This window comes from Ochotona princeps, chromosome 22, assembly GCF_030435755.1.
Source record: "Ochotona princeps isolate mOchPri1 chromosome 22, mOchPri1.hap1, whole genome shotgun sequence".
NCBI lineage: Eukaryota > Metazoa > Chordata > Mammalia > Lagomorpha > Ochotonidae > Ochotona > Ochotona princeps.
The window spans coordinates 10,023,002-10,034,922 of NC_080853.1; the positions used below are offsets into that span (position 1 = coordinate 10,023,002).

At 46.9% G+C, this 11,921-nt stretch overlaps 1 protein-coding gene across 1 annotated transcript; it reads left to right on the forward strand.

The window, feature by feature from the left end:
* Positions 1-753: 753 nt before the first annotated feature.
* On the forward strand, positions 754-9,177 carry WFDC8 (WAP four-disulfide core domain 8). The gene is made up of 6 exons (XM_004586072.2): positions 754-885; positions 1,528-1,668; positions 4,649-4,816; positions 6,926-7,066; positions 8,287-8,429; positions 9,007-9,177. The coding sequence occupies exons 1-5, from the start codon at positions 795-797 to the stop codon at positions 8,424-8,426; spliced, it is 681 nt and encodes a 226-aa protein (XP_004586129.1). The 5' UTR covers positions 754-794; the 3' UTR covers positions 8,427-8,429; positions 9,007-9,177.
* The last annotated feature ends 2,744 nt before the right edge of the window (positions 9,178-11,921 follow it).

Below are 11,921 nucleotides of genomic sequence, written 5' to 3' on the forward strand. Positions count from 1 at the left end.
AGAACAACAGGAATAAATTTCTAGGGGAAAAAAGAAAAAGGGGAGGGGTGGATTGGCGAATTGGAGAATAAATTGCCACAAATCTTTCATTAGATACATAGTATGACTTTAGGAGCTCTGGGAAAGCTACTCCCACGTATTTGTATGGCTTTGAACTTGAGCAAGTTTCACCAGTACAGATGCACACTTGTCACACAGTTCTCTTTTTCTCTCTAATCTCTCTCTCTCTGCCTCTCTCTCCTGTGTATTGTGTCTATCTGGTTGTCCGACGGTATTAGAAGATCCCTGGCTTGGATAGCACTGGAAGGACTATGAGGAATCTCTGTTAACCCGCGGTCACTGGGGATCATTTTTGCTCCTGGAACACCAGACCCAGGCGAGTCTGACAGATTCCAGCCACCTGGGTCTGTAGGGAGGCATAACAGGCTCTTGCTTGGGTCTGGGGTTGCCCTCCAGCTGACTGTGAGCCAATCAACTCTGCAATTATGCAGCTGTTCCCAAGAGGTTCCTGTGATCAGTCAGGCGTGGATCTGGGAGCAGTACAGTGGGCAGGTGTCTGCCAAGGACAAAGTGCAGCACCAGGAGGCACCTGCCTGCCTCAGGCTTGCCCTAACTCACCCACCTGACCTCAGACAAACCCTTTCCCCACTCAGGATCTTGATGGTCTCCTCCGTGAACTGAGGCAATCTGGCACATCATTGCTTGGGCGCCTCCGACCCTGTGTTGGGTCTCTCTCGGGAGTCAGCCTCACTTTACCCCCTTTGCTCCTTAACAGGTACTCTCCTCTCCACGGCATGGCCTTCTCCTGGAAGAACGTGCCCCTCCTGCTGCTTCTCTTCCTGCTTCTAGAGCAGACTTCCGCATCACCACCTAGGAGAATGACAAGTGGGTTCTAAGGAGCTGTGGCCATTCTTCCTTAGGCAATATCCTTGGGACCTGGGGGCTGGACGCGAGGCAAGGACTAGTGTTGAAGAAGGACACCATTACTGTAGATTCAGAATACAAAGCTCCCCTGCTTGCCACCCTGGGCCCTCCCAAGTCTTCCCTCACCTGTCTCCCCCTCAAAACAAAAATGATCTCCTGGAGTTAGAGGTAATTTACAAGTCACACAACTGAGTTTAGATTGGTCCTCCCTGAGTTTACCAGCTGTCAGGTGCTAAAGTCAGATTTCCCAATTCCTATATCCACAATATCACCACTACTCCATGCTGATTTTTCCTTCCAAGTAAAATGCTAGAGGCGGAGGAGTTAAGCAACAGAATCCTAGGCTTCCAGAATAGAGGAGGAAATCCTAGGAGCCCAAGATGTTCTCCTTCAGTTCTGCCTGTGCATAAATTTCTGATTCAGATTCGTTTGAGTTAGTTAAGACTTGTAAGATGCTGATCTCATCTCTAAACATAAGCAGGGCAAGTAGAGGTCAATGTTGGGAGAACCCCACTACCTGCCTTTGGCCCAGGAGAAGAGCTAAAACTTTCAACAAATGTGAACTTGGACTTTTTTTTTTTTTTTTTTTTTTTTTTTTTGCAGGTAAGCCAGGATTATGCCCCAAGGACAGACTCACTTGTAAAACTAAAGTTCTGGGCTCATGCAAAACAGATTTCCACTGCAAGGAATTCCTGAAGTGCTGCTATTTTGCCTGTAAGAAGAAGTGTCTGGATCCATTCCAAGGTAGGGGCATTGTGTCTGAAGGCACAGGTGCCCTCTGAAGTTTCCCACTTCTCGCCCTGGCCAGCACCGGCCGAGTGAGCGCTCTGCACAGCAGGACAAAGAGGCCTGCGTTCATACCTCTTCCATCTTCAATCCCTTTCTTCCTCGATTCTCAAGTATAAATCATGAGTCCAGGCACGGTGCCCATAACTGGATAAATTGATGCCAGTCTTCTTTAGCCCAGTGTTCAATCATTCACTAATAGCTGACTGTTGACATGCTTACTGTGTGAGAGAGACTGTGGTCGGCATGGCGGCCAACCTCAATCAGCTTATGTACTGGGGTTGGTTTTGAACTTTTTGGTCTTCAAAGAGGTTTTTTTTTGGGGGGGTGGGCACTGAAACTATTGGAGGACTGAATTCTACAGAAATTTGCTCATTCAGTCAACTGATACCAATTGTCAATACCTTGTTGACAAAGCCCACCTAGACCACACCTACAGTTGAACAAATTGAATTTATTGCTTATTGCAGTGAGAGTAGTCACCTTAGAGAAGCACGAAGGAAACGACTCTACAGAAACTCGTGTAAACTTGGAGGAAGAACCTGAGGAAGCTGAGCTTTGTGGTGGCCACATCCTGTCTTGGAGTGGTTCAGCTGGAAAGCCAATTCTGCTCCACAGTCCAACGTTGTGCTATTGTGCACTCCGAGACAGCGGGTTGGGTCTTTGCTGCCCGTGTAGGTAGGATGCCTTGGTTGAGTTCTGTGCTCCAGACCTTGGCCTGACTCTGCACTTGGAGAGACAAACCAATGAATGGGAGATCTCTCTCTCTCTCAGTTTCCCCTCTGTCTATTTCTATGCCTTTCAAACAAATTAAAATTTTAAAATAAGTGAAGGGGTTCCAAAGATTAGGAGCCCTCATAACTTAAGTGTAACCCTGTGGCTGGTCATCTCTGCGAATCTTCTCAATGGCAAGGGCACTGTAAAGTGAGCATGAAGCTGTGATTAGTGGGCCTGGCCCAGTAGCCTAGTGGCTAAAGTCCTCACCTTGCACACACCAGGATCCCATATGGGCACCAGTTCTAATCCTGGAGATACTGCTTCCCATCCAACTCCCTGCTTGTGGCCTGGGAAAGCAGTTGAGGATGGCCCAAAGCCTCGGGACCCTGCACCTCCATGAGAGACCTGGAAGAGGCTCCTGGCTCCTGGCTTTGGATTGGCTCTTCTCTGGCCATTGCGGCCGCTTGGTCAGTGAATAAGCAGATGGAAGATCTTCCTCTCTGTATATCTGACTTTCCAATTAAAAAAAAAAAAAGCTGTCATTAGTAGGTAAGGTATAAGCCACTTCTGTTAACCGGAGAAGAGAAGTGTGTTGTATCTGCTGCAGTTCCCAGTGAACTGGATTTTCCTCACTTCCTGTGGAAGTCCTATGTAAGTTTTTTTTTTTTAAAGATTTATTCACTTTATTTTTTTTTATACAATGGTATATGTGTGTCTAAACAGGTTTTTTTTTTTTTTTTTAAGATTTATTCATTTTATTACAGCCAGATATACACAGAGGAGGAGAGACAGGGAGGAAGATCTTCCATCCGATGATTCACTCCCCAAGTGAGCCGCAATGGGCCGGTGCTGCGCCGATCCGAAGCCGGGAACCTGGAACCTCTTCCGGGTCTCCCACGCGGGTGCAGTGTCCCAATGCATTGGGCCGTCCTCGACTGCTTTCCCAGGCCACAAGCAGGGAGCTGGATGGGAAGTGGAGCTGCCGGGATTAGAACTGGCGCCCATATGGGATCCCGGGGCGTTCAAGGGGAGGACTTTAGCCGCTAGGCCACGCCGCCGGGCCCGTAAGTTTTTTTTTTTAATGTTTATTTTTATTTACAAGGCACAATTAGAGAGAAAGGAGAGATCAGAGGAGAGAGAGAGAGAGATCTTCCATCAGCTGGCTCACTCCTCAAATGACTGCAACAGCCAGAGCCGGCATCCGTGTGGGATGCCGGCACTGTAAGCTAAAGCTTAATTTTCTATGCCACAACATTGGCTCTGTGAAATATTTTATGTCCAATGACATCAAAGTAGCTCAGCTGTGAATGTCAGAGAAGACAGGTCATCCCCAAGTATTTTCATATGCTCTTCTTAGTTTCCTTTTCAAGGCAGAACCCGGCTTTCAGAGATGCCCTACAACACAGAGTATTAGTGGTAGGGCTGGGAATAGAACCTATGCCTTTTTCCTGGCTGACAAGTGTTATTTAAAAAGTGTTATTTTGGGCCCGGTAGCATAGCCCAGTGGCTAAAGTCCTCGCCTTGAATGCCCTGGGATCCTGTATGGGCGCCGGTTCTAAACCTGGCAGCTCCACTTCCCATCCAGCTCCCTGCTTGTGGCCTGGGAAAGCAGTCAAGGATGGCCCAAAGCTTTGGGACCTTGCACCCGTGTGGGAGACCCAGAAGAGGTTCCTGGTTCCCGGCTTCGGATCGGCGCAGCACCGGCCATTGCGGTCACTTGGGGAGTGAATCATCGGATGGAAGATCTTCCTCTCTGTCTCTCCTCTTCTATATATATCTGACTTTGTAATAAAAATAAATCTTTTTAACAAGTGTTATTTTATTTATTTGAATAGCAGAAAGAGAACAAGGCTGACACAGAGAGGCCTTCCATCCATGGATTGCCTCCCCCAAGTGCCCACAAAAACTGAGGCTGGGATAGGCTGACACCTGAACTGGAACTCCATCCAGATACCCCACGTGGATGGCGGAGAGCCTAGTTGCTTGAGCCATCCCTGCTGCTTCCCAGGATGCACCCTAACAGGAAGCTGGAATCAAACACAAAGGCACAGCTCCAACCCAGGCACTGCAGTGTGGGATGCGGGTGTCCCAAGCAGCCTTTTGGTCACTACACGTAAAGCCCCTGCGTCATTGTCTATAACTTGGGTGAAACACCGGATCCGGCCTGGGAGCCTGACATGTCTTCCTTTCATCCCTCCCTTTGTTTGCTTCTTGCTTTCAGAACCCTGCACTCTACCCCCTGAGCCAGGACCCTGTCACAACAAGAGGTGGCACTGGTATTTTGACTACGAACATCAAGAGTGCAAACTCTTTTTATATGGAGGCTGCCTTGGGAATGCCAACAACTTCCCCACCAATGCTGACTGCCAGAAAGCCTGCAAGAATACTGGTGAGAACCATGGCCTTGGCAGCCTGAGGTCCAGGTTGTACTAGAAATAGTGTATGGGTATAGTTAGACACTCAGGGTTTGGGGTAAAACTTCCTTGGTTCAAGCAAGAGCTCCATCAGGCTCCGGATGGGAGGTCTGGGGCCAGTTGCCCCCATTATGAGTTTCGGTTTGCTTATCTACAAAATGGGGAGAATAATGGCATTTTTCTGATGGAAGTTTTTCAGCAAAAATGAGACAGTTCCTATAAAGCAAATGTTGGCCAGTGGGAAAGTCAAGGTTGACCTGCTTGGAGGAAGGCATTTCCTTACCATATCCACCCACTGCACATCCCCCAGCATAGGCAGGCCAGGACACTCCAGATGGAGAAGAGCATGGGTGGGGTGATGGTGAAGGCCGGAGCTGAATGCTTTAGCGTCATGGCCATCATCAGTAATGTTAGAGGTCAGTCTTAAAAAGCTTGGGAGGCAAGTACACTGAATTAAAGGCTTCGCTTCCCTCCTCTATAATAGTGAAATAATAGCAGATAACTCATTGTGTTGTTGGTGGGATTATAGGGGCTCAAAGACAAAGACTTGATACATGATGCTAGTCCCCTTGGTTATGAACGAGACCAGGACCTCTGATCCTCACAGTGCAGCACTGTGTGCTTGCTAAGTCAGCACTGGAATTTTGACCTCAGGTTCCATGGGGCAGGCTGGGAAATGTGCCATGAGTACTACCTGACGCATGAGGACACGGAGTTAGAGAGGGAAAGTTAGCTGCCCAAGGGGTAGAACTGGAGTTTTAACTTCGTGGACTCAACGTCTCTGACAGAGCAAGGTGATCTTGTGGCCTAACTGGATGAGGTTAGGACAACAAGTGTTCTGGTGGGTAAGATCCCAGTCCTGTCTCTCAGCAGCCAGCAGGAAGAATAAGGCAAGAAAACAGGATCCCATTGGCTTGAGAGAACCGTGTATTGGTGCCCGGAGGTAAACCAACAATACTTAGGAGAATCAAACGTGGCATAGTCTGGGTCTGACCTGGAGAAAAAGAGAAATAAAACAATTTCTATCCTCATAGAATTTGCAATCAGACAAGGACAACAGGATCCTGCAGACTTTGTCCCAAGTCCTCCGCACCCTGCAGAGTGGCCGTGTCTTCCACCTGAGTCTGACCCCCACACGCCACCCCTCCACACATGCACCTCACACTGCACTGCTGTAAAGCCTCCTGTGGTTCCCCCAACACAAAGCTTTTCTATCCATGGTTTTCTTTGTTGAAAATAGCCTTCTAAATGATATGCGATGCTGCTCTGCCTCAGTTAATATCCACTCACCTAGGAAATTATTTTAGACCTGACTTGAAAACAGGTCCAGCATCTGGCAGCCTCTTGCCACCTCTACAGGTGCCACCTGAATCAGAAGAGCTGGTTCCTGCCCCAGACACCGTCCTCTCCTCCAAGGCCCTCCTGCCTCTTACCTTTGGCTTCTTCGGATCTGTGGTTTGTAATCAACATGGCAGCCCTGGGGGCTCTTTAAAAAAAATTAAATCTGATGGGAGTCAACTCACTTCTCTGCTGAGAACACCGCAGTGGCACCACGCTTCTTCTTCTTCCTTTTTTATTTTATGCCATGTATTTATAATTGAAAGGCAGATTTACAGAGAGAAGGAGATACAGAGATCTTCCAATGTGCTAATTCACTCCCCAAATAGCCTCAAGGACCAGAGCTGAGCTGATGCAAAGCCAAGAGCCCAGAGCTTCGCCTGGGTCTCCTATGTAGGTGTAGGGGCCCAGGGACCTGAGCCATCCTCTGTTGCTTTCCCAGGCCATAAGTAAGGAGCTAGATGGGAAGTAGGGAAGCAGGGATGCGAACCAGGGAATGGCATATGGAATGCTGGCAGGCAGAAGCTCAATGTGCTACACCAAGGCCCCAGCCCCATGCTGGGACTTCAGACTCCAAGCGAAGTGTTCTTTCTGCTGTAAGCCCTGAGGGGATGGGGGATTTCATCCCTCCAATGCTGGGGTCTGCTCAGGAAATGGTGAACCGAGTTTCAGAAACAGCCACGGCCGTTGGAAGGGCGGCACGGGGGGGCGGTGTCGGCCAGAGCTCATGTCTGCTCTTGTTTTAGTCAAGATTGGACTGTGCCCTCTCTTCCCTTCTGGTTCGCGCATGGAGTGTCCGCCATTGTGTATGAATGATGTTGATTGCCCCGACAGAGAAAAGTGTTGTGAAACCACTTGTGGCCCTATTTGTGCCAAGGCATGGTCAGGTGAGAATGGGGATACACCTCCCAAATCCTGCTGGACATATTCCAAGGAACTGTGTTTCCTCCTGAATGGGAGTGGGAGACCTTTATCCTCATGTGGGCCTTGGATTGATTGATTGTTGAGGTCTATAGGGAACATTTTCGCTTTCAACATTCAATCTGTGCCCCCACACTGACCTGATACTAGTGGGCTGTTCCCCTAAGCCAACCATGCGTAATTCCACCCTCCATTTTTAAAAGATTTATTTTATTTTTATTGGAAAGTCAGACATACAGAGAGGAGAGACATAGAGGAAGATACTCCAGCCGCTGATTCACTCCCCAAGTGGTCACAATGGCTGGAACTGAGCCAATCCAAAGCCAGGAGCCTCTTCTGGGTCTCCCACATGGGTGCAGGATCCCAAGGCTTTGGGCCATCCTTGACTGCTTTCCCAGGCCACAGGCAGGGAGCTGGATGGGAAGCGGGGCCACTGGAACTAGACCCAAGATCCCAGTGCATGCAAGGCAAGGACTCCAGCCGCTAGACTACCTCGCCGGGCTCTCAACTCTCAATTCTTCCTCAATAGAGCATATTTGTTCTGAGTCTCATTTGTTAGGGAGCTGCAAGGTGACGTCTCTCACATACACACACTAGCACACACGCCTCATAAGCACTTGACATTTTGCTAGTAAGCCTGTGTGTCTGTACAGAACCCCAGAGCTGGCACTTCACAACATCCTGCAAGACAGACCGATGTGCCATGTGCCTTTGGGGTAGACGCTGACTTTCTCACTTCCAAGGCTGAAAGGACACATCCCCCAACATGGCTCTGGGAACTGTTAGTGTTTGAAGTGTGTGAGTGCTAAGAGTATGGTAGCCTTTTTCAACTTCAATGTTTCTGCTGGCCTAAGATGGCTCATTTCCCCTTACGTGATCCTCAACTCTAATTAAGGGATGAGGAAGTTCTGGGCGCTCAGCGGTTCTCTCACCTATGGATTAAAGAATTGAGACCCGTGAACTCTGTTGGGGCCAACAGGGATCCTAACAGGTTGGGAAAGTCTGAGACAATAGCACTTTTTGGATGCCCTTCAAATTGTCATCCCCAGAAAGCTGATATTCAGCTTTCCCCACTCCACTGTTGCCATAGAAGGAGAGGAAAGAGGGTTAATCAGAATAGAACCATTTGGGGTACCCCAGGTTTGTCTCAAGTGATGAAGATTGTATGGTATTTTACCTCCTCAAGGTAAACTGGGTTTCTGCCCTCAGAGGCCCAAAGAATGTGGGCAGATCAGTGAGCCCATGTGCCTGCAAGATGACGACTGCCCGCTGCATCAGAAGTGCTGCTTGTACTGCGGGCTGCGGTGCCTGGAACCCAAAATCTGAGCAGTAAGTGGGAAATGTGCCCATCACCACCGTTCACTATGAGTAGTCTAATCAGAGTCTCCTACTCTTCTTTGTCTTGTATCTAATTACTTTACCAAATTGGCTTTTTTTTAAAAAAGGAAATCTATTTTTATTTGAAAAGCAGATTTGAAGGAGAAGCATTTTCCATCTGCTGGTTTACTCCCTGAAGCTGCTATAGCCACAGCTGGGTTGATACAAAGCTGGGAGCCAGCAGCTTCTCTAGGGTCTCCCACATGGCTGCAGGGGAGAAGTGAGGCAGTTGGGACTTGAACCAGTACCCATATGGGATGCGGGCACTGCAAGTACAAGCTTAGCTTGTTACACTATGGTGGTAGTCCCCCAAATCAGCTTTTTAGGTACAACAGTTTTACTAGAGTATTGTGGTTTTAGATAGAATCCTGTTATCTTATTGTGATGGTGTATTTGGCTTTTCTTTTTGAACTTTCTGACTTGGTTTTCTTATCTTCTTGTGTTATATAGGACTTATGAAATAACTTTGAAAATAAAGGTAGTGGTATCTGTTACTGTATAGCTCCTTATTTTATTTTATTTTTCACAGTAATGAAGATATTCAATCAACCTGAGTGTCCTTTAACTGAGGAATGGAAAAGAGAATGTAATTTATATATATGATGGACTATTACTCAGCCATGAAAAAGAGTGAAGTCATGGCATTTGCAACAAAAATGATGGAATGGGAGATCATCATGCTAGGATGATTCAGACCTCCTCCAAAAGGACAAATTCTGCATCTCTTCTCTCATGTGTGAAAGTTAACATACGGAGAACAAAACATCGTGTGGATGTCACATTATTTGGTATATAGGTATTGACATGCCTTTATGTCTTCATGAATTATACCTTTTACATAATAATATGCCCTTCTTTCTTTATGTTATAATCCCAGTCATGATTCTCATGTGATATTAATATGTTTTCCAGAAAAATAGCATGTAAAAGCATAGATATATAATATTTACATAGGAAATTTGATTTGAGCACTAAATAAACTAATTCAAAACTATTTTATTGTATCTTTAAAATATCCATCTATTTATGTGAAAGGGAGAAAGAGAATCTCCCAGCAACTGATTTATTCCCCAAATTCCCGTAACAGTCAAGGACTTGATCTGGGTCTGTTCCTGTGGAACAGGAACTCAGGTCCTCACACCACCACCTGCTGCATCCCTAGGCGTGCATTGGCAGGTGGCTGGGACGGAGATGAGAGTCCGAACTCAAACCTAGGCACTCTTGACAAAGGAACCCTGGTGTCCCATGTGGCAGTTTAATTGCTCGGCCAAAGACCCACCCCTAGGGTTCCATATTTATAGTTAAAGGTGACTGCTACATAAAAAGATGTTTGTTATTGAATTTTGGATAAATAGCTTGTATTGCACTTGGGCTATCTAGTTATCCATTTATAGCTGTTCCTGAAAATGAGTGCTAAACTTTGTCAGACACCGTTGAGCATCTAATCATTGATTTCTCTCTTCCTCTTTGTTGACACAACAACTTAATACAAACATATCATTAAACTGTCACATGGTGAACCATCTTGCCTTGGAATAATTTTGGTCACATGGAGTATGTTTCTATTCATTTTGCTATGTGGGTCATAGCACTTACTTTTTTAAAAAGATTATTTTTATTTTAATTGCAAAGTCAGACTTACAGAGAGGAGGAGAGACAGAGAAGAAGATCTTCCCCTGGCCGCTGATTCACTCCCTAAGTGATCACAATGGCCAAAGCTGCAGAACTGCACCTATCCAAAGCTAGGAACCAGGAGCTCTTTCAGGTCTCCCACATGGGTGCAGGGTCCCAAGGCTTTGGGCTGTCCTTGACTGCTTCCCAGGCCACAGTCACGGAGCTGGATGGGAAGCGGGGCCGCCGGGATTAGAAATGGTGGCCATATGGAATCCTAGCTCATGCAAGGTGAGGATTTTAGCTGCTAGGCTACTGTGTCGAGCCCCATGGGTCATAGCACTTTCAAAACAACTAACACGGGAGACTTACCTACCTCTTCTCTGAACTGAACTTTTTTTCATGCTGTATCTAATCTGTGCTTGAAAGGCTATGCAAAATTCGACTTCAAAAGCATCTCGACCAGGTGTCTGGATGGTGGTGTAGTCAATACCTTAACAGTACTTCATCTCACAGTCTGTGTTACCTCCTCTTCTGTGAATTTTCCCATTTTTATGAAAATGATGTGTTTTCTGTATTTTGAGTATATGGTACTTTACGTAATTTTAGTGTCTTTAACTTTGGTGAACAATTTCATTTGCACAATCATATTTACCTGCCTTTCTATTCACCAACCATTCGGTCTGTATATTCGTGTATCTGTCCTCTCACCACTCACCCAGGAACCCAATCCCCACTCACCTCTCCTTCCATTAACACGTCTCCCAGCTTACCCATTTTCCCAGTCAGTGGTCATCCATGCACCCATTGTTTTATCTCATCCTCCTTCTACTCATCCAACTGTCCAATCCAGTTTTTAATCTGCAGTCCTCTTAGTTATCCCCTCTCTAGTTCATGCCCACCAACATATTTTTCATGTCTTTACTCATTGCCTCTCCATTCACCTACCATTCCATTAACCCACCTTGCCAACAGTCTGCCCCAAAGACTCACTCATCCATCACTAGCCTGGCAGTCAGTTTAACCCAATCCCGTGCTTTCCTCTTCTACTACTACTACCAACTCAGCCAGCCATCCACTACCTCTGTCGTATCAATCACCCACGCATCCTCTCATCTGCCGACCTATCTACTTCATTCTGGGCCTATCCATATCCTAAGTTCTATGTTTAAAAAAAAAGACCTATTTAATGTATCTCAGAGAGTCTAGGGGAACAAACATGCAATGTAGTATCTGGTTAGAGACACTGAGAGCAACGTAGAGAGCCAGAGATGGGAATCAGAACATGAGTGACATCAAGCCACAGGTGCCAGTCTCACGGACAGCAGGAGGCGCCAGGCAAAGCCCAGTCTACCTGAATTCTCCTTGGAGTTCCCATTCAGAGCAGAGGATTGGCCTCAGAACAGAAGTGGAACTTAACAAAGGGAGGGTAGCCCACCCTGGATGAGAGATGTAGGAAGGACAGCTGAGTCCCAGGTGGGTCCTTATCCCGTCTTCTCTGCGATATCAGGTTGGATAACGGTCCAAAAGCCACAATGCATCCAGCCCTCAAAGACATACTTCATTCTACTTGCTTGAGAAGTGTGACAGCTGAGAGGGCCTGGACATCAGGCAGCACATAATGGGATTAGAATAACCAGAAGGAGTTTTAATTTAAAAATTATGTAGAAACTGATCCAGCCTCAATAGAAGGCCTGGGGATCATGTGAAAATGTGCTGGCTGTGCGAGTCAGTCCCTTTTTTCCTGTCTGGACTCAGGGGTCCTCTCCATCTTCAACTCCCCAAAGACATATCACTTCCCTGTCAACCTTTGGAAGATTCCCCAGTGTCCCC

Bases quoted from the DNA above. Each gene is read 5' to 3' on its own strand.
- WFDC8 (XM_004586072.2), top strand. From the start codon at position 795: ATGGCCTTCTCCTGGAAGAACGTGCCCCTCCTGCTGCTTCTCTTCCTG. The intron at 886-1,527 runs GTGGGTTCTAAG...TTTTTTTTGCAG, and splicing joins ACCACCTAGGAGAATGACAA to GTAAGCCAGGATTATGCCCC. The intron at 4,817-6,925 runs GTGAGAACCATG...CTCTTGTTTTAG, and splicing joins GAAAGCCTGCAAGAATACTG to TCAAGATTGGACTGTGCCCT.